This window comes from Lepidochelys olivacea (assembly GCF_965140295.1).
Source record: "Lepidochelys olivacea isolate rLepOli2 genome assembly, chromosome: 24".
Taxonomy (NCBI): Eukaryota; Metazoa; Chordata; order Testudines; family Cheloniidae; genus Lepidochelys; species Lepidochelys olivacea.
This window is the reverse complement of record NC_140434.1, coordinates 17,682,114-17,705,937: the sequence shown is the minus strand read 5'-3', so window position 1 is coordinate 17,705,937 and position 23,824 is coordinate 17,682,114. Positions and strand designations below refer to the sequence as shown.

Sequence of the window (23,824 nt, the reverse complement as noted above, 5' to 3'; positions counted from 1 at the left end):
AAAGGGACCTACTTAACCAGGGGCTAATATATCTGCCTTCTGTTGCTCTCCTGTAGCCATCTGGCCTGACCCTGTCACACCACCTTATAGTCCATTCATCCAATCCACACTTTTTTAATTTGCTGGCAAGAATACTGTGGGAGACAATATCAAAAGCTTTGCTAAAGTCAATTTATATCACGTCCACTGCTTTCCTCATATCCACAGAGCCAGTTATCTCATCATAGAGATCATCATATCGTTAATCCTCATTCCATATTTCTTGCTGTCTTTGCTCTCAAAAGGAAGCAGTGCTCTGAACTGGTTCCTTGGCGTGTCTTACGTTGTTGATGTCTGCGCTATTGACCTGCACGCCGTGGTCGGTGTCTTCTAAACATTCCCTCATTCTAACTTCTACCTATATCCTATATAGTTTCAATGATACAATGCAACCATGGGGTTCACCTCTTTGATGCTGCAGTACGCAGTTCACACTTCGTTCGGATTGCTGCTTTCTGTCCCCAGAACGAGCTTGTTATTAATTACAGATCTTGGAAGTCAATCCTATATTCTTCAAGAATATGTATCAACTTGTTGTGTTGGAGCTTATGAAATCCCTTCCCATACTCTACAAAATACTTCTTTCCCACACTACCATAAGATCCTCAGGGCAAAAATTGCCTCTCTCAAAGCCACTCCTCGGCAATACCCTGCTGGCTTCTGCTAATTCTTGTCTCAAGATGTGTCCATGTGCCAACAACTTTCCACAGATCTGTGAGTGTGCGGCTTATAGTTTGATGTTCTTCATAGTCTCTAGCATTATCAACCTTCGGTAGAGGAATACAGATTGACCTCTTGGAGTCCTCCAGAAGTTCTCCTGATATGTATATTTGATTGAGAAGTTCTGGCAGGCAAGTTTCTGAATTGTCCTTCAGGGATTGTAGCATTTCAACCACGATCCATTCCTCCCCAGCTACTTTCCCTTGCTTTATACTTTTTAGCGCTCTTTCTAGTTTCCACATTGTAATAGCCGGTGTTTTTTCTTCTCCAATTTCAATGCCTCTATCTTCCATTTTTTCAGGATCATCAAACATTCCTTCACGTATTCTATCCATCTTCCTAGGATGCTGTTGGCTTTGTGGCATCCTCTGACTTATTAGTTTTGATAGAGTTTGTTCCTTTTCTTAACTTCTCTCTTTGTCTCATGGTTCTTTTTGTGGTTCAATTAATCTCTTTGTGGTTGTGTCTAATATTCTTTGATTTCAAGGCTTCTTTGTTCTGACCATTTTTCATTTGCCTCTTTGCATGCTTTTGGGATGTGTTTGTGTATCTTTCGATCTCCCTCACTCCTCCGATCATTGCAATCTGTTCTTGCATTTATTATTGGATGGTTTAGGATAAATAATTTTTGTAAAGCTCCTTTTTGTGTTATTTTTTATTGCATGAGACCTTCAATTAGAAACCTCGTGTTTAGCAGAAGTCACTGGAGAAGATGCAGTTTTAGGAACCATCTAAAAAGGTCAGGAAACGAGAGGAGGTTTGTCAGACATGGGTTTTGAAGACAGTGGCCCAAAAGTCAAGGAACCAAGTAGGTGCTGATGGAGGTGTCAGATGGTGCCGTTATCTTGGCCCTGCCCGCAATTAGGAATCTAAGGCTGCTCTTTTCAAATTTTATTTTTGTAATTGTAAAAAAAAAAAAAAAAAAAATTGTAAATGGGGGGGTTTTACCCTGTAATCTAAAATTTTCTTCACAATTTACAAATACTGAGCCGAGAATGGGCCTAAACTGCATTTGGCGAAGTGTTTGGTTGAGCATTTTGGTTGGTTGGTTTTTGCACGCTGTTCAATTTATTTCAGGAGACTTTTCAAGACAAGCGAACACTATTGTGAAAGGATTGGAATCATAAATCTTCTATACAGCATTTTGTAATTCTTATTCCAGTAGATCTCTTCTCCTTTGGCTAAGGTAAAGCCGAATGGTTAAGTTGAGAGGTGTATGCCAGATGTTACAATTTGTGCAAAAGGCCTTATTCTAGTCTATATAGGTTTTTATACCACGTCTATCACTGTAGTGTCTGAGTGTCTTCCAGAAGTCCTGCCACCCTGTCCCTGGTGTGACCGGCTACCCTATGTTGCCATCCCAAGCCTTCCAAGGGGAGTTGGTTTCACTCATCCCTCTAACTCGATTTTCCAGCAGGAAGGGAGGAGAATTTGACAGTGTGCTCAGACGCCCAAAGGATGGGCAGGGCCAGCGAGGGGAATAGAATCTAATAGACTCTCCCAGCAGAAGCGAGCGAATCTAAGTTCTCATATTGCATCACAGCACATAACTGAGCCCTTCTATAAAAAGAGAGAGACAGAGACAGGACAGAGCGAGAGACGGGTACAGCTTTTCTGCTCTAAAGAATTAGCCACCGACTTCACCCGAGACCCACTTTACTCCAAGGAACTTTTGGTAAGTGATACCCCTCTGGTCTGTTGGTGCTCTAACCACTGGACATCACTCCCCTCCCAGAGCCAGGGAGACAGCCCAGGAGTCCTGGCTTGGAGCCCTGCCCTCCTCTATCGCACTAGACCCCACTTCCTCCCATACCCAGGGAGAGAACACAGGAGTCCAGGCTCCCAGCTGCCCCTCCCCGCTCTATCCACTAGACTCCACTCCCTTTCCAGAGCTGGGGACAGAACCCAGGACTCCTGGCTCCCAGCCCCACTCCTCCACCACACACATTGTACTGATGGCAAGAGCCGGCATGCGATCCCAGCATCTGATGGGTGTGGTGGGGTTGTCTCAAAGGGGAAGCACCAGTAAGTGCAAACAGCTGCCTAAACCTGAGGGGTGGGGTGGGGTGAGAGAGCCGCCCGCTGCCACACGGGGTAAATTTACTCCCGGGTCAATTCTTGGACTCCTTCAACCAGGGAGATCTGCTCTGTCCCCCCGTCACGGGGTTCAGTCCCCGCGAGTGGTGCCTCCTGCTGGCCGTCCCGGGGATTAGCTCCGCCAGGCGCCGCGTTCTCCTCCAGCGTCTCTCTCTCTCCAGCAGCCTCCTCTTCACGACTCAGCCCTCCAGCCGGGTCACCGTGCGTGTCCCCCCGCCCCTTCCAGGGTATCCAATTCCCTCTTGACCAATGCACTCAGCATCAGCAGCCGGGAGGGGGGCCCGGGCCCACCCTCTAATCCAGCTCCCGGCTCAGGGACCGTGTAGTCAGCAGCCAAATTTGGCACTATCCCATTCGCCGCTGCTTTCCCCCGGAGCCTTCTCCTACCTCCTAACTCTCCCCACTCCTCAGGGTTTGCCAGTCCTAAACTCCCTCCTGTGGGCCACCTGCCTTTAGCCCCCACCACACCCCCTCACACACACACCCCCCCGGCCCTTGCCAGGGAGCCTGGGGCAGAACGAAGCATGAGGGAGGCGGAGTGCCCAGCCACATGGGGGAAACTGAGGCAGCTGCAGAGCACTGGCAATGCCGTGACACCCTCCAAGGGTGGGAAGTGCCCAAGCGCAGTGCACAGAGGTGGGGGGCAGAGGCAGCTGCCGCCAGGAAGGAGGGGGGATGTCTCCCCCCCGTCTGCCTGATGGTCTGTGACGAGTGACCCCGAGGCACCACTGCCGGGTGGTGCGGGGAACAAAACCCCATCTCCTTGGGGGGAGGGGTCGGTAGTTTTCCCCTCCCCCTGGGGGCCCCCACAGCATCACCCCAGATTCCCCAGGGGGAGGGGAGGCCGTCCAGAGGGGGGCTGCGGCAGGGCGGACGAGGTCTGGAGGCCCCCTGCTGGAGGCCTCATGGCCCTGCCTCACCCTACCCCAGAGTAGAACAGAGAGAAGTCCTCCAGGCAGCCGAGAGTGGCTGCAGAGGAGCGGCCAATCAGAGGGGCTGATGGAGCAGCCAATCCGGGGCCAGAAGGGCCCTATATAAGACAAGTAGCAGTGCAGAGAAGGTCAGTTCCTGCCTGGAGTGTGATGAGGGAGGATTGGGAGCCTGGCTGGCTAGACAAGTGGCAAGCCACGGGCAGCTCACTGCAGAGAGCTCACCGGGCAGGCCCAGCGAAGGCTGCCAAAGACCGGGCACCTTGCTGGCTGGCTGGCTGGCTGGCTGGGTAGAGCAGCAGCAGGACCATGAAAATGTCAGTGCGGGCAGGCCGAGCCCCGGGGGCTGAGCCCAGGACCTGGCTGGACCAGGCGAGGGTACCGAGATGGGCCCTGCGGGTCTGGTTGCAGACTGAGCCCGGGGAGGGGTGCTGAAAAGGACACCCGCTGCGGGTGCCGAGACAGGCCCCGGCTGGGTGGTTGAAGAAGGCAGTGCTTCGGGGGAGAAGCCTCTGAGCTACAGCCCCATACCAGGGCCGTGATAAGAACTCGGGACTGTATACCCCGGAATGGGGGACAGCGTTTGCGGCTCAGCCGGAGGGCTGAGCGGCCGAAGACCAGCCGAGAGAATCAGCGGCAGGGGGGTGATCGCGAAAGGTAGACGCCACCCTAATGTAAGACCAAAAAAGAAAAGCAGGTCACACCTAACCGAGAGCAAGGGAGCCAGCCATGAGAGGTGGGTGCTTCCCCCCCCCCCCCCCCCCCAGGAAGAACTGTGTTTGCAGGCCCTATCGGCCAGAGAAAAGGGGCACACATGAGAGGCGGGTCCTGACACACAAAGGAATTTGGCTCTGGAGGAGGGATAAGGGGTCCCTCCGCTGTCAAAACTCAGGTGTGGCTGAGAGCTGCTTTACGGGGAGTTGGCCATTGTGTGTCGAGGACCAATGGAAAGCTATCGCTTTAAAAGTGTGGGCGGGGAGTGGAGTTTCCTTGCCCTGCTGACAGTCTTGGGGGCTCCAGGGGGAAGCATGGGACCAGAAGCAATCTGGAAGAAACAAGGTGGGCTGAGTTCTCTCTCACCCTGTGGTAGGGAGCAGCCTGCTTTGTCTCTCTCGTGTATGTGGTTGCTGCGTACGATTGTTCTGGATCCCCAGAAACAGTCACCTTATGCTACAATCTTCCAGCAGGAGTATTTGAGTTTGTCTCTGACTGTTCCGGGTGGGTGCTGCGAATGTACCAGCCATAAAGCGGGTTAGAGGTGCGGTTACTCCAGAGCTGTGGCTAACGGCTCTGTGATTCCACCCACCCTGTCGACCGGCTCATGCATGATCTCATTTCAGCCCCTCTGTGATCAATCCCCTGGCTGGAGATTTGGCTGCATCACAGACCCCAGCGCCGATCTCCTGCTTCCCCATCACCATGGAGGCTTCTCTTGCCGTCTGCCTCCTCGCTGCTCTCCTGGCGACGGGTGAGTGGGGTCCGTTCCTACAGGGGCTGATTTCCTAACTTCTCCAACGTGCCAACAGCTCAGAGCCACCTGTCGGGTGAAACTGTTACTGAACGTAGCCGAAAAGCAGCCACAGAATAACGGCGGCTGAGCTGGGGGCGGCTGAGTGACAACGTCGGAGGAGGAGAGGGCTGGAAGTCACAAAGTCCCCGTGACGGCGAGTGAAACAATGGGAGGAAATATTTATACTTGGCACATTTCAGAGCTGGCCAGAGGCCAAGGGCTTTCTTAGCAGGGGATTGTCTCTGCTCTGGAAGGCAGATCTGAATTCCAGTAACATGAGCTCAAGACGATATAAAAGGCATTTCTGCAGGATTCCCATGGCCGTAGCTCCGTTGGTATCGATGGGGCCAGATCCCAGCTGGGGTCAGTTAAATTCAAGGGAAGGGACAAATCTAGACGCGTCATGTTCTCTCTCCTTCCCCCAGGGTCCTGCCTGCAGTGTGAGGTTTGTGCAGGCCAAGGAACCAGCTGCATGGGCGCCATGCAGACTTGCCCAGCTGGGCAGGAGTCTTGCGCCATCGCTCGGACAGTAACCACATTGGGTAGGTGAGAGGGACCTTAACCAACCTGGGTCAGCGAACAGGCTGGGGAGCCAGGACGCCTGGGTTCTAGTCCCTCCTCTGGGGCTGGGACTTCAGCCCAGATCCCTCCCCCCCTACGGTCGTGCCTGGCTCCCTGGCCTCCGGGGTGCGTGTCTCTGTTTCCCCTCTTGAAGCCGTCCCCTACTGTATGAAATAGTTAAACATGCCCTGGGACCTGATCACCCACGTCCACAGGCAGCGTCCGACCCACTGGGCTCCTGAGTGTCTGGGGGCCACCCTGCCCCCATCTCCTCCTCGGCTGGGCTTTGTGCTGGGCCTGATCCAGTGGGCATGCTCTGAGGGCGTCTCCTGGATCAGGCCCCGCAGGTGATATCAGCGGGGAACGCCTCGTTTGGAAATCCCACCGTGGCTAAGGGGTGAGCTGAATGCCCAGTGTCAGGATCTTGGCAGCCTGGCACGTACCCACTGGTGGGAACTTTGGTAACAAAAGGACTTAATGGGCAGAAGATTTGGGGCCCCCAGGGTTATGCGGCACGTGAGTGGGGAGCAGAAGGATCTAAATGTTGGATTTAGGTGCTGAAATGGCTTTCTCTAGCCCTGCGGGACCTCAGTTTCCCCATGGGTAGAGGAAGGCTAATGGCACCTGGGCATCGTTGTGAAATGGGCGTCAGTGGGGTGGGAGTGGAAGGGGAATAAATCTGTCTTCTCCTCCTGTGCAGCGGGAGTGAACACCCAGAGCATTCACAAGCACTGTGTGACGTCCAGCCAATGTAAAGCCGGCCACGTCTCGATGAATTTTGGGAAGGGAATGACAACAAGGACGAGCATCGCCTGCTGCGTGGGAGACACCTGCAAAGCAACCATTGTTATAGGTACCTCTCCCCAGCCCCATCTCTCCTGCCCCACGTTACCTTCCCGGGCCTGGTGCTCCCGCCCTGCAGGGGGCGCCCCATGGAATAACCCTGAGCCCCCGGCTGGGCGGAGTTTGGTGGGCGGGGCTCTAGGCTGCCCCCAGCTGTGAACCCAGCTGGCCCCACCTGGGGCGGGGTCCAGGGCTCCCTGCTGCAAACCCCTCCCCTGCCCCCGGGGTCCCCGGAGCTACAGCGCCCCCTGGAGGGGGCCCCCGGGGCTGAGCTCTGCAGCCCCCAGCTGCTCTCCCGGCCCCGACCCGTCCTGGGGCTCGTCCCCCGAGCTGACTGCGTTTGCTCCGCTTCTTCCCAGTGCCCCCGGCCGACCCCAAACCCAATGGCCGGAGCTGCCGGGGCTGCTACTCTCTGACCTCTGAGCAATGCCGTGAAGAGACCATACAGTGCACTGGATCCGAGACCCAGTGTCTTGACACTGCTGGGACCATAACATCTGGTAACTTCCGTTCATTTATTCTGGGGTTATTTTTCTTTTGGCTCCCCCCCCCCCGCTCCCCATAGGGCAGAAGCGAGACGCTGTGTCAGTCCCACAAGGCCAGGGGTTCGCAAACTGTCGTGACCCTGTTTTAATGGGGCCACCACCTGGGTGGTGGGGCTCAGTTTACGGCCCCTCCTCCCCTGTGCTGGGGATGAAGCACTTGGGCTTCGGCTTTGCCCCCCTCCGCGCCTTCCCCCCCCCAGGGCATTGGGGCTCGGGCGGGCTCAAGCTTTAGTTCCCCTTCCTGGGGTTGTGTAGGAACTTTTGTTTTCAGAAGGGGGTCGCGGTGCAATGAAGTTTGAGAACCGCTGCGCTAGGTAAAAGGATCGGCTGCAGATCAGGACACCTGGGTTCTGTTCCCAGTGCTGGTCCCCGGTGTGATCTTGGACCAGTGTCTTCCCCTCCCTGTGCCTCTGGTTCTCCTCCATCCATTGCCTGTCTATAGGTTAGTCTCTAAGCTTTTCATGGTAGGGCCTGGCTTAGTCCTGGGATGCCCTGATGTGCCAGGTACTGGACTGACCCCTGAGATCGGAGTCCTCTCTTCTGCCAGATGCCAAAGACTCCTTGTAAGAAACAGTCCCTGCTGCCAAAGAACCGGCAATCTGAACAGACAAAGGATCGTTCTCCCCATTTTAAAGATGGGGGAAACTGAGGCATAGAGTCGTGCCGTGACTTGCCCAATGTCAAGGCCCAATGTCACATAGGAAGGCTGTGGCAGGGAATTGAACCTAGTTTTGTGGAGTCCCAGTGTGGTGCCATAACTCACTGCAAAGCCACCCTGCTTAGAGATCCCAGCCCTGCCACCAGCACTGAGCTGCTGCTTTGTAGATGAGTGGTGTGGCTAATACAGGCCTGATCCATTATGAATGCCTTTGATCGGCTCTAAGTGACATGCTCCAGGACACGGTGTGTCTGCCACAGAGCAGAGGAGAAGCGGGAGGCCATCCAGGCTCAGACAGGCTGGGGGGAGCAGAGCAGACAGGGAGATGGAGGCTGTGGGGGAGCTTGGCAGGGTCCTGGGGGCGGGGGGGGGAGGCCATTGTCCTAGTCCAGCTTGAGGAGTGGAGCTGCTCCCCTGACCACAATCGCTTGCTTCCCTCCCCCCCCATGTCCCCCCTCCCAGCAGGTGGAAACCCAGTGCGGATGGTGATGAAGGGCTGCGTTTCCCAGTCCATCTGCGACCACCTACAAGTGGGTTCGGGGACCGTCGCAGGGATCCGTGCAAATCTAACCATGGCCAAATGCACAACGGTCTCCGTGGTGGGCGCGGCTCCGGGACCAGCCGGGCTCCTCCTCTCAGCCCTCGCTGGGCTCCTCCTGCTGACGCTTCTGTCCTGATTCCCACCCGGTGCAACAGCCCCACTGCACTGAAATCCACCCTGGAGCCTGCGTTAGCCCCTCTCCCCGCCAGGGCTTCCCAGCTGGACTCACTTCCCCTGGATATTGTTGCACTGAATAAAACACACTGGAGAGCAAACTCTGGATTTGTTGTTTCTCTGTTTAATTCTCACGAGCGGGGCCGTCAAGAAGCCGGGTAAGAACGGAAGCGTGGCCGCCGTGCATCAGGTGAATGGTGCAGTTAGTCCTGTGCCCGACATGGGGCACAAGGAGCCGCCCGCAGGCTCAGCCAAGCGGCCGTAGCAATCCAGGGGCTGCGGCAGGGCAGTCAGGAGCATCAGCACCGGGAGCGAGGCCATGGGGAGGAGACCGGGCGGGAGCTCCCCAGCCTCAGGCAGCCAACACGGTGCCGGGGGTGCTGCTCTGTGGGGCCTGCGATTGCAACTCTAAACCCTCCCTCTGGAGCTGCTGCCACAGCTCAGCCCCAGGCCGGGCAGTAACCTGCCCCCAGCTTTTCTGTCCCAGGTCCCCTCTGTGCCAGGCAGGGAATGCAGCCCCTTCCCCAGACTCATCCATGGGGTGGGGGCGGGCTGAGCTCATGCACCCCTGTTGGCCGGGGAATGCCTCTGCTGGGCTCAGCACTCCCTCCCTGCTAGGCTGCCCCTGTGTAGGCCTGAGACCTTATCTCCCCCCCCCCCCCCTCCAATATTAAACCAGCCTTGTGTGGGGGGGAAACTCAGGGAGTTCACCACTAAAATTTGAAAAAAAGAATGTTCTGGTCCTGATAAAGCCCCGCCCCCCCAAGGGTGTCCCTAACGAAAGTGTTAACCACCAAGGTTGTAAAGTAAAGACGCCCAGGGGCTGGGAAATTAGGGAGGATACAGATAAACTCCAGCCAGAGTCTTTATGCTGACCATCTGCATAAGCAGAGAAGGTCACAACGAAGTGGCATAGTGTGACAAAGCAGGAGTGTTCTTAATGTTTCCTCTGAATAGTGTGGGGGTGCCTCAGTTTCCCCTAGGCAGTTCTTAAGGAACTAGGTGGTGGGATAAGGGTGTATGATCATTGCAGAGCCCTAGAGGGCAGGTGTGTGCAGGGGTCTGGACACAGACAATGGCCGACACCCTGTTTCCTGGCCACTGATGGCCTGGGCCCTTCCCCTTGCAAGGTGAGAGCTAAAGGGTTGGAGAACAAAGGAATCAGGTGACCTCCTGGCCCAGGAAAGGGACAAAGCCCAGAGGGGGGGGGGCTGGAGGGAGTTTCAGTTCGGGGCTGGCTGGGACATGGAGTGAAGGGCAGACGTGGTTGTCTAGCTCACTGCCCCCCAAAATGGACCTAGCTGAGGGGTCCTTTTCTCTGCACCTACAAGCTCTGTTTTAGATCATAGAATATCAGGGTTGGAAGGGACCTCAGGAGGTCATCTAGTCCAACCCCCTGCTCAAAAGCAGGATCAATTCCCCAATTAAATCATCCCAGCCAGGGCTTTGTCAAGCCTGACCTTAAAAACTTCTAAGGAAGGAGATTCCACCACCTCCCTAGGAAACGCATTCCAGTGTTTCACCACCCTCCTAGTGAAAAAGTTTTTCCTAATATCCAACCTAAACCTCCCCCACTGCAACTTGAGACCATTACTCCTTGTCCTGTCCTCTTCCACCACTGAGAATAGTCTAGAACCATCCACTCTGGAACCACCTCTCAGGTAGTTGAAAGTAGCTATGAAATCCCCCCACATTCTTCTCTTCTGCAGACTAAACAATCCCAGCTCCCTCAGCCTCTCCTCATAACTCATGTGTTCCAGACCCCTAATCATTTTTGTTGCCCTTCGCTGGACTCTTTCCAATCCATCCACATCCTTCCTGTAGTGTGAGGCCCAAAACTGGATACAGTACTCCAGATGAGGCCTCACCAACGTCTAATAGAGGGGGACGATCACGTCCCTCGATCTGCTCACTATGCCCCTACTTATACATCCCAAAATGCCATTGGCCTTCTTGGCAACAAGGGCACACTGCTGACTCATATCCAGCTTCTCGTCCACTGTCACCCCTAGGTCCTTTTCTGCAGAACTGCTGCCGAGCCATTTGGTCCCTAGTCTGTAGCTGTGCATTGGGTTCTTCCGTCCTAAGTGCAGGACCCTGCACTTATCCTTATTGAACCTCATCAGATTTCTTTTGGCCCAATCCTCCAATTTGTCTAGGTCCCTCTGTAGCCTATCCCTGCCCTCCAGCGTATCTACCACTCCTCCCAGTTTAGTATCATCCGCAAATTTGCTGAGAGTGCAATCCACACCATCCTCCAGATCATTTATGAAGATATTGAACAAAACCGGCCCCTGGACCGACCCTTGGGGCATTCCACTTGACACCGGCTGCCAACTAGACATGGAGCCATTGATCACTACCCGTTGAGTCCGACAATCTAGCCAGCTTTCTACCCACCTTATAGTGCATTCATCCAGCCCGTACTTCTTTAACTTGCTCTCCATGTTCCTGTCGTCTAATAAACCTCTGTTTTACTGGCTGGCTGAGAGTCACGTCTGACTGCAGAGTTGGGGGGCAGGACCCTCTGGCTTTCCCAGGACCCCGCCTGAGCGGACTCGCTGTGGGAAGCGCATGGAGGGGCAGAGGATGCTGAATGCTCTGAGGTCAGACCCAGGAAGGTGGAGCCGGGGGAGCTGTGTGTCCTGAAGACAGGCTGCTCCCAGGGAGGAGACTGCCCCAGAGTCCTGCCTGGCTTCATGGGGAGCAGGTCCAGAGCATTGCCCGGGGACTCCGGGACACATAGCATGAGAGGATCCTGACTGGCCGCCAGGTGAATCTTGTCTGTATATTGGGAGTGGCGAGCCCAAGAGATTTGCTTGGTATGTGTGTTCTCTGTGTGTTCCTAGTAAATCGATGTTTAGAGCACAGCTGTGTAAGGCTTTTTCACTGGGAAAAGGATCCACAGACCCGTAAAGCCCCGAGGGAAAGTCAGGTACTTAAATTGACCAGGTTTCTTCCTGAGCCCTGTGGGTAAGGGTAGGTGCCTTACAGCCCAAGCCGTCGGTAGGAAAAGGGTGGGGGTGCCTAAATTGACCAGGTCACGCCTTGAGCCCTCGGTAGGGTATAGGTGGGGTGCCCTAGATTGTGCAGGTGACACTGGTGGAGAATGTGGGCAACCTAGGTCATCTCTACCAAACTGGTTGAGCCTTATATAGCCGTTGTGCCCTTCTGTGCCCTGCTACCACAGGCTCCGGTTCAGCGAGGTGCTGAAGCATGGTGCTTAATTTTAAGCACCTGACTTAGCCCCACAGGCTCATGTGCTTACATTTAAGCATGTGCTTGCGTGTTGGGTCAAAGCTTTTGAGACCAGGCTCTGTTCCCAGCTGGGCCACACAATCTCCCTTGCAGCTTTGGCCAACAGTTTCCCAAGTGGCCTGTAATTTGGGGGGACCTGCTGTAGGGGGCACTGCCGGGGTCAGTAGGGGCAGGACTTGGCTGTGATGACTATAAAGGAAGGTTCTTTACTGCAGATGCTGGATCCAGCCAGACCCTGGGGTCCCGCTGGGGGTTGTAGCTCCTGGCCTGTGCTGCCTCATTTCACCACTAGGGGTCACTGACTAATTAGCTTTTTGGCAGCCCCGCCCACGAGAATTGAAATTTCCCCACAACAAATTTCTAAAGACTTTGGTCTCCAGTTTCTTTTTATTAAGCGGAACAATATAAAGGGGAAGCGAATCCGGCCGGGAGCCCAGGGCCCCTGGGTGGGGAGAGCGGCTGCCGAGAGGGGCAGACAAAGGCAGCCGGGGTGTTACTGAGTGCAGCGTGGCCATTGCACTGGGTAGGGAATCAGGAGAGAAACTTCAGCAGGAGGAGCCCAGCGAGGGCTGGGAAGAGCAGTCTGGCTGGTCCCGGAGCTGTGTTGGTCGTGATGGGGGCTGGTGTGCATCTGGCCGTGGTTACATTTCTATGGATCCCTGCAAAGGACCCAGAACCCGCATTCACCTGGGCACAGATGTACTCAGTACCACAGCCCTTTACGACGGTCTTTGTGGCAGATACACCTGCATGAAGGGGAGGAAAGGAGGTGATCAGTGTGAGCCCGCAGCTCCTTTCCTTGAACTGGACCGGACACAACAACCTGCCCCTCCTCAGCTCTGCCCCTGTGAGCCCCGCCTAGGCCCCCCACAGCCTTCCCTTTGGCTCTGCGGTCCCTATCACGTCTCTCCCCTCTCCTTTACTGTGACACAGACTCACTGTGTGTCCTTCAACAAGTCACTTGCAGCCAGATCTAGAGCACACTGAGGATACCCAGGTTGGATATGGCCTGTATTAGCCACGCTACTCATGCTACAAAGCAGCAGCTCCCTGTTGGTGAGGGCGGCTTCATAATGAGTTACGGCACCATGGTGGGATCCTGCAAAACTGGAGTCGATTCCCAGCCCTGCCACAGCCTTTCTGTGTGACCTTGGGCAAATCATGGCATCACTCTCTGCCTCAGTTTCCCAGTCTCTGAAACTGGGAGAATGATCCCCACTATAGCTACAGAGATTGTGTAACGCCGACAGACACCGGGTGTCGGCGGGCGGGATTGAACCTGGGACCTCTGGAGCTTAGTGCATGAGCCAAAAGCCAACTGGCTGTTAGCTAAGGCTGTAAACACTTTCTCACTAAGTGGTCTCAGTGCCGCTACAGGGGACAAGAGACCACACCCAGGTGGTGGGGGAGTTACAGTTGCAGGATCTTTGGGGCATGGACTGTATCTCCCTATAAGTCTTTAGCGCCCAGCAGAGTATGGGTCCCTTATCTTCAGTGGGGGTCTGTTCAGTGCCCGGCATGACTGGGTCTCCCAATACTAAACCAATCCCTGCCACGAAGAGCTTAGAGACTACACTATTGACAGGCAATGGATGGAGGAGAACCAGAGGCCCAGGGAGGGGGAGACACTGGCCCAAGGTCACACCGGAGGCCAGCGCTGGGAACAGAACCCAGGTGTCCTGATCTGCAGCCGATACCTTTATTTAGCGGACCACACGCAGCATCTCGGTCCTGCCCTCGGGGGTGGGCGGGGAGGGAGGGAGGGGCAAACAGCAAAGGAAAAATAACCCCAGAAGAAATGAATGCAAGTTACCAGATATTTGGGGCTCGGCGATGTCGACACACTGCTTCTCGATTCCAGCACACGCTATGGTCTCTTCACGGCATTGCTCAGAGGATGGAGCGTAGCAGCCAGGGCAGCTGTGGCCATTGGGTTTGGTGTCGGCCGGGGGCACTGGGAAGAAGCGGAGCAAACGCAGTCAGCTCGGGGGACGAGCCCCAGGACGGGTCGGGGCCGGGAGAGCAGCTGGGGGCTGCACAGCTCAGCCCCGGGGGCCCCCTGCAGGGGGAGCTGTAGCTCCGGGGACGCCGGGGGCAGCAGGGGCAGGGGAGGGGTTTGCAGCAGGGAGCCCTGGACCCTGCCCGGCCGGGGGTCAAATGGGTTCACACCTGGTGGGAGCCTAGAGCCCCGCCCACTAAACTCCACCCAACCGGTGGGTGAGTGTTATTCCATGGGGCGCCCCTGCACGGCGGGAGCACCAGGCCCGGGAAGGTAACATGGGGTAGGTTCCAGGCAGCAGGAGGTGCAGGGGATGGGGGAGGAGACGGGAGATGTACCTTTAACAGGCTCTGGTGTGCAGGACTCTGTCATGCAGCAGGCGATGCTCGTCCTTGTCATCATTCCCTTCCCAAAATTCATCGAGACGAAGCCGACTTTACATTGGCTGGATGTCGCACAGCCCTTGAAAATGGTCTGGGTCTTCTCTCCCACTGCACAGGAGGAGAAAACAGAGATTTTTCCCCCTTCCACTCCCACCCCATTGACGCCCATTTCACAATGATCTCCATGAGCCATTAGCCCTCCTCTATGCATGGGGAAACTGAGGCACAGAGAGGGAAAGTGACTCACCCGAGGTCCTGCAGGGCTAGACAAAGCCATTTCAGCACCTAAATCCAGCACTTAGATAGTCCTGCTCCCCACTCGGCTGCCGACAAACCCTGGGGGCCCCGAATCTCCTGCCAAAGTTCCCACCAGGAGGTACGTGCTGGGCTGCTGAGATCCTGATGCTGGGCGTCCAGCTCACCCCTTAGCCACGGCGGGATTCACAGACTTGGTGTTTCCCTGAAGGTCTCACCTGTGCGCCTGATCCAGGGGATGCCCTCAGAGCACAACCAATGGATCGGGCCCTGCAGAAAGCCCGCCAGGGGAGGAGATGGAGGTGGGAGGGGTTGCTCCCCCCGTATACCCAGGAGCCCAGTGAGTCGGATGCCCCCAGTGGACCTGGGGGATCAGGTTCCAGGGAATGTTTAACTGTTTCATACTATGTGGGGTGTCTTCAATAGGGGAGATGTACAGAGACCTGCCCGTAGGCCAGAGGGCCAGGCACAACCCTAGGAGGGGAGGGATCTGGGCTGAAGTCCCCACCCCAATTGGGGCTGAGTGCGGATTTGAACTTGGCTTCCCCAGGGACCAGCTTAGCGCCCAGCCATTGGGGTCTCCTGGCAGCCCCTCCTCTGCTGCTGGCATTAACAAGGAAGGGCTGACCCGGTTCAGATACCGGACTCCCGGTGAGGGGCTCCCGGCCGTGTACCCCAAGCAGAGCTGGATGTCTCCGTGCAGGTGGGACTTAGGGGCCAAACTTTGGGGGAGGGGCAAGGTTTAGGCCACACCCCTTTAATCGACATTTCCTATTGGCTGGCTTAGGTGGCTCCAGCTTGGCGGCCTCTGGTGCATCCCCTCCTCAGAAGCCTCCCTGTCCCTATGCACCGTACGGGGAGCCGGGCCCCGGCCCACTGGCTGGCGAGTCGCCTGGGGGTTTGGCATTGCAATGCTAAACCAAAGGCCCCATTGTGGAGCTAGCCACAGGTCTGCAATAGAACCCAGGTGTCCTGGCTCCTTAAATGCTGCTCAGACCCATCCACCCCACTCCCTTCCTGGATCTGAGATTCGGAGAGGACCCAGGCTACCCAGCTCCCCAGAATGTTCCCTGACCCACGTTGGGTAGGGTCCATCTCACCTACCGAGTATAGTTTCTGTCAGAACGACGCCACAAGAGTTTTGCCCAGCAGGGCAGGTCTGTAGGTCGCCCGTGCAGCTGGTTCCGTCTCCTTCACAATGTGGACACTGCAGACAGGCCCCTGGGGACGGAGCGAGAACATGACCCACCTGGATTTGTCCTGGGCTCTGCGGAGAAGCACCAGGTGCAGCTCCCTGGGGTCCCTCATCCACCGCGCTGCCCCAGTTTGTTCAATGGTCCCAGCTGGCTACAGACATTTCACGCTGCTCGGGGGCTGCATCTCCCCGGGATCGCTGCAGATCTTAGTTCCCCAGTGGGTTTTCCCACCTCACAAACCCCAGAGAGCTCCCCAGAGGGTGTGAGCTGGTCTCGCTCTCAGCAAGGGCCGATTGACACCTGCCATCGAGTCCAGTGCAGCTGCGCCCCCCTGACACCGGCTGGGCCCTGGCCCCATGGACACCAGCTGGGCCCTGGCCCCCCTGACACCGGCTGGGCCCTGGCCCCACTGACACCGGCTGGGGGGGTCACATAGAACTGCCCTTCATATTGCCTTGAGCTCCTGCTACTGAAATTCAGATCCGCCGCCTGTCTCACAACAGACAATGCCCACTCGAAATGTCCTTGGCCTCCGCCAGCTCCATCACAACTTGGTTCTTGTGATTTAAAGAATAAATATTTCCTCCCATGTCCACAATCGTTTCACTCACTGTCACGGGGACTGTGACTTCCAGCCCCCTCCTCCTCGGATGTTGTCACTCAGACGTGTAAGCAGAGCCAGGATGGGCTCCACCCTGACACCTGGTGGTGAGGTGCGGCAAGTTGTGGAAAAGAACTTTAGGGGCTGATCTCATTTGCATAGGCACACCCTCCCCGCCTAGAATGAGGCCACAGCTGCCCAAATGGTCACTTTGGCTGCTGCGGGATCCCCAGTCTCTCTGTTATTGGGACAGGAAGAATGAAGTGTTATTATCCTGATTATGTGAATCAAGGACAGTGGAACTGTCCTTGGCCTTTTGTTATGATGGAGGGACTCGCCATCAACTAAGTAGCACTCGCTAGGCAAGGGTCATGGGTTTCAAAAACTCTGTGAATGGAAAGAGGTTAGGGATGGGTATTAATACTTGGTGGTATGGGTCCCTTGGTGAGGGGCTCACATGCTAATTGCACGTCCTCCTCTCTCCACTGTGGAATATCAGAGCTAATTTTGATTCTGTTAGGAGTCTAGTTACAGGCTGCTGAGCTGAATTCCCTTTGGGCCAATGGTGCACCAGCCCTGAGGCTCCCCTCCTACAAGCTGAAATCACCAAAGAGCTGAACTGACGAAGAGTTGAAATCACTGAGTGTTGTGTTAAGCCATAGGGTGGAGTGGTTTGCGGGAGGCAGAGTGGCTGGTAGAGCAAAGCAGTTTGTCGGATGCCTGGAGCAGCTCATGGGGGTGGCTGGCAGAGCGGAGCCCCATGGAGAGGTGGGGCCCCTTAACTCTCCCCTTCCCCCATCTCCACCCAGGTTGGGAGGTAAAACTCTGCAGATAAATTTTTGTACTCTGGGGCTGCCTTAACCAGGGACAGAGACTTTTGGGTCATTGGACTTTGGGTGATTTGGGGTTGCTGGACTCAAGAACCAAAGGGAAAGGACATGCCCCAATTTGCTTGGGGTGGGTTTTTGCTCACGGGTTGTGTTATGAATCCTGTTGGTGGTGTTCCCCCAAAATAATGCCACATTGTTTCTCTCTGTTATTAAAAGGCTTTTTGCTACACTCAGGCTCTGTGCTTGGGAGAGGGGAAGTATTGCCTCTTGGGGGCCCCCAGCGGGGGTGGTATAGATTTGTCCCAGGTCACTGGGTGGGGGCTTGAGCCAGTTTTGCATTGTGTTATTGGAACGGAACCCCTAATCCTGACCCCGGCCCTTGTTGCTGCCAACTCTGACAGGCAGAAGGGTTACAGGCGACCCCAGCTTCCCTGTTATTCTGTGGCTGCTTTTTGGCTACGTTCAGGAACAGTTTCACCTGGTAGGTGGCTCTGAGCCATTGGTAAAGTTAGGAAATGAGCCCCTATAGGAACAGCCCCCACTCACCCGTAGCCAGGAGAGCAGCGAGGATGCAGACGGCAAGAGAAGACTGCATGGTGATGTGGCAGCAGTAGATCCTCCCTGGGGTCTTTGGAGGATTTTTCATAGAAGGGCTGAAATGAGATCAGAAGGGAACTTGCACATGCATGATTGGGCCAAAAGGATGGGGAGAGCCACAGAGCCATTTGCCACAGTTCTGGGGCAGCCACAGCTCTGACTCCTTCGTGGCTGGGTTTTTTGTGGCACGCACAGAGAGAAGTCAGAGAGAAACTTCAAATACTCCTGCTGGAAGGTTGCCCCATAGCATGACTTTGTTTCTGAGAATACAGCGACAGTACACGCAAGAACCAAAAAGAAGAGAGAGACAAAAGAGGCTGCTCCGTTTGACAGAGAGAGACAAAGCTGGCCACTCTATCAGTAGAGGGTGTCAAAGAAGGCTGCTCCCTACAGCCCTGAGAGATAGCTCCCCCAACCTGGGTCTTTTCCTGACTCCAAGAGGGGACTGGACCCCAGTGGTTAGAGAAGCGGGGCCAGGAGCCAGGACTCCTGGGTTGTCTCCCTGGTTCTGGGCGGGGAGTGCGATCTTGTGGCTGGAGCAGGGAGGGCTGGGGCCAAGACCAGGACTCCTGGGTTCTATTCTTGCTCTGGGAGGGAAGTGGCATCTAGCAGTTAGAGCACCAACGTACCAGAGGGATGTGACTTACCAAAAGTCGTTAGGGGCTTCAGGAAGAGTAAAGTTTGCTGGGGGTGGAGCAGCCGGATAGTTGAGTGAAGCAGAAAAGATGTACCAACGTCTGTCTCGTCTCCTTTTATAGAAGGGCTCTGGTACATGCACTGATGTAATGCACTTTTGTTTGGTTGTGTCCATAAGTTCCTAGACCCCTCCCCAGGCCCTGCCCCCACCCAACAGTGACACAATTTGAACACACAAACACGTTGAGCAATTCCCCATCCTTCCTGCTGAGAAACAAAGATGAGTGAAACTGCTTCCCCTTTAAATCTTGGGGGATGGGGGCAACTTGGGGAAGTGGGTCACACACTGGATGGGGTGGGAGGACTACTGGTCCGATTTCTGGCTTGCTCAGGGCATGTGGGTTAAGGGCAGGACTTCTGGGTCTCATTCCTGTCCCTGGGAAAAGTGGCGAGCTGCAGGTTAGAGGAGTGGGGGATGGGAGTGGCCAGGAGTCCTGGGTTCTGCAGAGTAGAGAGTAGGGTGTAGTAGTTAGAGCAGCGTGGGGTTGGGACTGGAAATCAGGGTCCCTCACTTCCATAGAAAGGTGAGTGGGGTCTAGTAGGTTAGAGCTGGGGGCAGGGCTGGGAGCCAGGACACTTGGGTTCTGATCCCCAGCTCTGGGGGAGTGCCTAGTGACTTGGAGCAGTGCGGGCTAGGGACTGTAGCCCAGTGGGCCAGCTTACCTGTATTATATTCATTGCTTTGTTATCTTGCTTTATTATATTTAGTATTAATGCAAAGAACCTGCAGGCTTTTCTCCTGTAAGATTTGGCTTTAGTAGATAGTGTGAAGCCTGAGGCCTATAACCTTTGGTATAGATAAATGTAAGTAACTCATAAGTTATAGGGAGCTGAAAGTGGTATGCCAGAGGGGGCATTTTATCCAAAATCCCGACATCAGCCACCCACAGAACATCGCTGACGCCAGCATCCAGAAAGTTCGGGACAGAGCCTCCCACCGCAACGGTGGCCATGACAGCAAATTGACATGTATGCTAAGAGCGTAACATCATACATATACTAACCGATAGAAAACGGACCCCTTAAGGGAAGAAAATGCAAACCAGGACCACTATTGAATATGCATCGGTCATGGCAGCGTCAGCGTGACCGACTATAAAAGTAACATCCCAGGGGCAGCGGATGGGCTGGAGAGACGTAGACCTTGGGGAGGAAAGACGAGGACGATAACGGGGATGAGAAAGATAACGGTTAAGTATGAGAGATAAGGGTGTAAGGATGGCCGTCCAAATGTACTTTCTGTGTTATCTCTATCTGCTTGGTTGCGTTTAAGTGTGTGTATAACTTTGCTGAATTATTAATAAATCATACGTTTATATACGTAGAGAGGGTTCCTATGTGTGAGTGTTGCACCTGGGCACATCGGGGTTCCCAAATTATATGATAATTTTACAATAATCTTACTGGGCCTGATCTTAAAACAAAAACCTGTTAATCCTCAAGTTACATTTATATATCCCCAGCTTTGGGTCAGGCTACAGGACTGAGTGTCATCACTATGCCAACCTACTCCCGTCAGCTACCATCGCTTGGGGAGGCAGAGGTCCTACAGCCACAGAACACGCCCCCCCCGCCCACCCCATAACTTGTGTTTACACTCTGCCGTAGCTGTACGGCAACAGCACCCATCACACAGACCCTGCAGCTCAGAGCTGAGCCGGGTGGGCAGAAGGGATTGCCTGGTTGCAAACCCAGGGGCAAGGAGGGAAGGTGGGAGCAGCAGCGATGGGTAGGACCCTGGGAGGAAGCAGGGAGAGAGAGCTTCTTGGGCACAGAGCCCACCAGAGGGGCAGGCGCGGGGTTTTCTGAGCATGGGAACGGGCGGCTGCTGATTGTCCCTGCTGCTGTCCAAGAAGCAGGACGCTGGCAGTGTGCATGGTCTTTGCACTGCAGAGAGACCTGCCTTGCATCATCGAGTTCTCCTCCTAAAGGAAATAGCCTTGCAGTGTCCCCGCCGGGGCCAGCAAAAGGGGAAATAACAGCCCTGCAAGAAAATGCATACAGGCCTAGGGCTAGATTCCGGCTACTTCAGGCCCCAGCCACTCAGATTTAGGCACCACTGGCATTTACAAATGCACACACACACCCTGGTGTCTGCCAAGCCTTCTGAGCATTCAGCCTCAACATTTGTGCCGTAAAAGTTCCCTTGATACTCACGTTTCTGCCCCCGGCTACCCTGATGCCTGCGTCCCAGCAAGAGCCAGGAGCCCCGATCTTGCCTGCTGGGCTCAATCCAGGAGGTGTGCTCAGAACTGGCTCTACACACCACAGAGGAGGAGGTGGTGGCAGGAGTGGCATCCCTTAGATCCACTAGTCCAGTGGCCAGGATCCTGTCCTGGGTTCACCCCTCTGCCAGAGGTGGAAAAGGGATTTGAACTTCTGCCACCTGCTTCTGAGCTGAGGGCTGAAACCACAGGGATGTACAACAGCCTGGCCTGGGGCAGGGGGCATCCTGCAATCTCTCCTCTTCAAGCTGTTCCACTCTATGTGATCCACCAAACGGCCAAACACCGTTGTGAACCGTAGACCTCTAACAAGTCAGCCTGAATCGCTTGGAATGTCGCGGGCCTCCCTCCCTGTGCGACACCCGTGGCTCGTTAGCTGCCAGGGCGGCTGTCCTGCCGAGCCAGGGGTCAATATCTGGTGGCGATCCACGTTTCCATTTCTGCAGGATTAATATTGCAGCCACCAAGGCCACACGTTGGAACCAGGCTACTTTGTCACCGGGTATCAGGACTAGAGCCAAGAATGAAACTTAAGGGTAGGGGGGCAAAAAACTTGGTTAACGCCGGGTTCTGGTTGCCCGCTGATAGCTCTCGTCCTTCCAGCGTGTTGAGACCAGCAAAATCCAACCTTCTGGAAACCAGGAAATACCGAGTTACAGTAAATGCCCAGGCAGCTATCACTCTGTCCCCATGGCGATCGCACTCCAGCTGCATTCACTGGAGTTGTGCTAAATGGTGGAGAAACCTGTTGGAAGAGTTACGTGACTTACAAGGAGAGGCTGAGGAAACTGGGCTTATTTAGTCTGCAGAAGAGAAGAGTGAGGGGGGATTTGGTAGCAGCCTTCAACTACCTGAGAGGGGTTCCAAAGAGGATGGAGCTTGGCTGTTCTCAGTGGTGGCAGATGACAGACCGAGGAGCAGTGGTCTCAAGTTGCAGTGGGGGAGGTCTAGGTTGGATATTAGGAAACACTATTTCACTAGGAGGGTGGTGAAACACTGGAATGGGTTCCTTAGGGAGGTGGTGGAATTGCCATCCTTAGAGGCTTTTAAGGCCCGGCTTGACAAAGCCCTGGCTGGGATGATTTAGTTGGGGTTGGTTCTGCTTGGAGCAGGGAGTTGGACTAGATGACCTCCTGAGGTCTCTTCCAACCTCCATCTATTTGACAGAGGATATTAAAGGGTGACTTGATCCCAGTTTATAAGCGCCGACAAAGGGAACAAATATTGGATCACGGGCTCTTCAGCCAAGCCGAGGAAGATCTAACACCATCCAATGGCTGGAAGTTGAAGACGGACAAATTCAGCCTGGAACAAAGGTGTCAGTTTTTAATGGTGAGAGTAATAACCATTGGGACAATTTACCATGGGGCGCGGTGGATTCTCCATCACCAACAATTTTTAAATCCAGATGGGATGTTGTTCTCAGAGGTCAGTGTCTTGGAGTATGGGGGAGTCAGGGCCCTGCACCCCGCACTTCCTGCAATTCACTGTGACTCTCAGCCAGCCAGTGAAAGAGAAGGTTTATTAGATGACAGGAACACAGTCTAAAACAGAGCTTGTAGGTACAGAAAAGAGGACCCCTCAGTCAGGTCCATCTTGGGGGATAGGGAGCCCAGACCCCGGTGCTGGGCCTCCCTCTGTTTTCCCTGCCAGCTCCAAACTGAAACTCCCCCCAGCCCCTCCTCTGGCCTTTGTCTCCCTCGTGGGCCAGGAGTCCACCTGATCTCTTTGTTCTCCAACACCTTGCAGGGGAGGGGCCCAGGCCATCAGTTGCCAGGAGACAGGGTGTCGGCCATTCTCTGTGCAGAAACCATCACATCTCCCTCTAGGGCTCTGCAACAATCACACCCCCTTATCCCACGCCTAGATGCTTGAGAAATGAATAGGGGAAACTGAGGCACCCACACAGTATTCAGAGAAGACATTAAGAACATTCCCACTTTGTCACAGTCCTCTCAAGGAATTAATTCAGAGGGGCCGAAGTGAGGCGGGGGGAGAGGTGTCTGAGATGGTTCCAATGGTCCCTTCTGGCCTTGGACTCTATGTTCTAGATGGTGCTGGTCCTGCCATGAGTGCAGGGGACTGGACTTGACCTCTCGAGGTCCCTTCCAGTCCTTGGATTCTATGACTCTAGGGGCTGTGATTGTGACATGAAGAGCTCTGGGCTGAGTCCCCCCAAACCCTCCATGCCACGAGGGTCCCATCTGCGTCGTGCCAATACAGAACTGGGTGGATGGTGTTTGCAGCAGGGCCCAGGGGAGCTGGCAGGTAGAGGGTTAGGTGGGTTCCCAAGCTCACGTGTTGAGCGCCCAGAAAAAAGGATATGAAGCAGCTGTGAATTGTCCATGTGCCAGGGGAGATGGGCAGGGTCTGGGGTACGTAGGGGCAGGACGGGGAGCCCCTGTTGTCAAGGTTCCTCCCCCACTCTGAACTCTAGGGTACAGATGTGGGGACCTGCATGAAAAACCTCCTAAGCTTATCTTTACCAGCTTAGGTCAAAACTTCCCCAAGGTACAAAATATTCCACCCGTTGTCCTTGGACTGGCCGCTACCACCACCAAACTAATACTGGTTACTGGGGAAGAGCTGTTTGGATGCGTCTTTCCCCCCAAAATACTTCCCAAAACCTTGCACCCCACTTCCTGGACAAGGTTTGGTAAAAAGCCTCACCAATTTGCCTAGGTGACTACAGACCCAGACCCTTGGATCTGAGAACAATGAAAAAGCATTCAGTTTTTTACAAGAAGACTTTTAATAAAAAATAGAAGTAAATAGAAATGAAGAAATCCCCCCTGTAAAATCAGGATGGTAGATATCTTACAGGGTAATTAGATTCAAAAACATAGAGAACCCCTCTAGGCAAAACCTTAAGTTACAAAAAAGATACAGACAGAAATAGTTATTCTATTCAGCACAATTCTTTTCTCAGCCATTTAAAGAAATCATAATCTAACACATACCCAGCTAGATTACTTACTAAAAGTTCTAAGACTCCATTCCTGGTCTATCCCCGGCAGAAACCAGCATATAGACAGACCCACAGACCCTTTGTTTCTCTCCCTCCTCCCAGCTTTTGAAAGTATCTTGTCTCCTCATTGGTCATTTTGGTCAGGTGCCAGCGAGGTTACCTTTAGCTTCTTAACCCTTTACAGGTGAGAGGAGCTTTC

General features: G+C 54.6%; 2 protein-coding genes across 3 annotated transcripts; one reads left to right on the top strand and one right to left on the bottom strand.

Annotated features, from left to right (window-relative positions):
- Positions 1–2,259: 2,259 nt before the first annotated feature.
- Positions 2,260–8,718, top strand: LOC311512155 (phospholipase A2 inhibitor gamma subunit B-like). 2 transcript variants are annotated; one of them, XM_084613214.1, is made up of 6 exons: positions 2,260–2,434; positions 5,126–5,253; positions 5,721–5,837; positions 6,557–6,709; positions 7,059–7,199; positions 8,368–8,718. In XM_084613214.1, exons 2-6 carry the CDS (start codon positions 5,205–5,207, stop codon positions 8,577–8,579), a joined length of 672 nt encoding a protein of 223 aa, XP_084469340.1. In that variant the 5' UTR covers positions 2,260–2,434; positions 5,126–5,204; the 3' UTR covers positions 8,580–8,718. The 2 variants fall into 2 exon arrangements, with proteins under 2 accessions (XP_084469340.1, XP_084469339.1); XM_084613213.1 differs by having other exon boundaries at positions 2,266–2,434; positions 8,365–8,718.
- A 3,537-nt stretch (positions 8,719–12,255) lies between these two features.
- LOC311512791 (phospholipase A2 inhibitor NAI-like) lies at positions 12,256–18,509 on the bottom strand. Its single transcript, XM_084614160.1, has 6 exons — positions 18,384–18,509; positions 17,686–17,792; positions 15,617–15,733; positions 14,213–14,365; positions 13,689–13,829; positions 12,256–12,621 (listed from the first exon to the last, which is right to left on the bottom strand). The coding sequence occupies exons 2-6, from the start codon at positions 17,783–17,785 to the stop codon at positions 12,407–12,409; spliced, it is 726 nt and encodes a 241-aa protein (XP_084470286.1). The 5' UTR covers positions 17,786–17,792; positions 18,384–18,509; the 3' UTR covers positions 12,256–12,406.
- Positions 18,510–23,824: the final 5,315 nt, after the last annotated feature.

Bases quoted from the DNA above. Each gene is read 5' to 3' on its own strand.
- LOC311512155 (XM_084613213.1), top strand. From the start codon at position 5,205: ATGGAGGCTTCTCTTGCCGTCTGCCTCCTCGCTGCTCTCCTGGCGACG. The intron at 5,838-6,556 runs GTAGGTGAGAGG...CCTCCTGTGCAG, and splicing joins TCGGACAGTAACCACATTGG to CGGGAGTGAACACCCAGAGC. The intron at 7,200-8,364 runs GTAACTTCCGTT...CCCCCCTCCCAG, and splicing joins TGCTGGGACCATAACATCTG to CAGGTGGAAACCCAGTGCGG.
- LOC311512791 (XM_084614160.1), bottom strand. From the start codon at position 17,785: ATGAAAAATCCTCCAAAGACCCCAGGGAGGATCTACTGCTGCCACATC. The intron at 13,830-14,212 runs GTACATCTCCCG...GCTTCTTCCCAG, and splicing joins CACACCAGAGCCTGTTAAAG to TGCCCCCGGCCGACACCAAA. The intron at 12,622-13,688 runs GTAACTTGCATT...CCCTTCATGCAG, and splicing joins CGCCGAGCCCCAAATATCTG to GTGTATCTGCCACAAAGACC.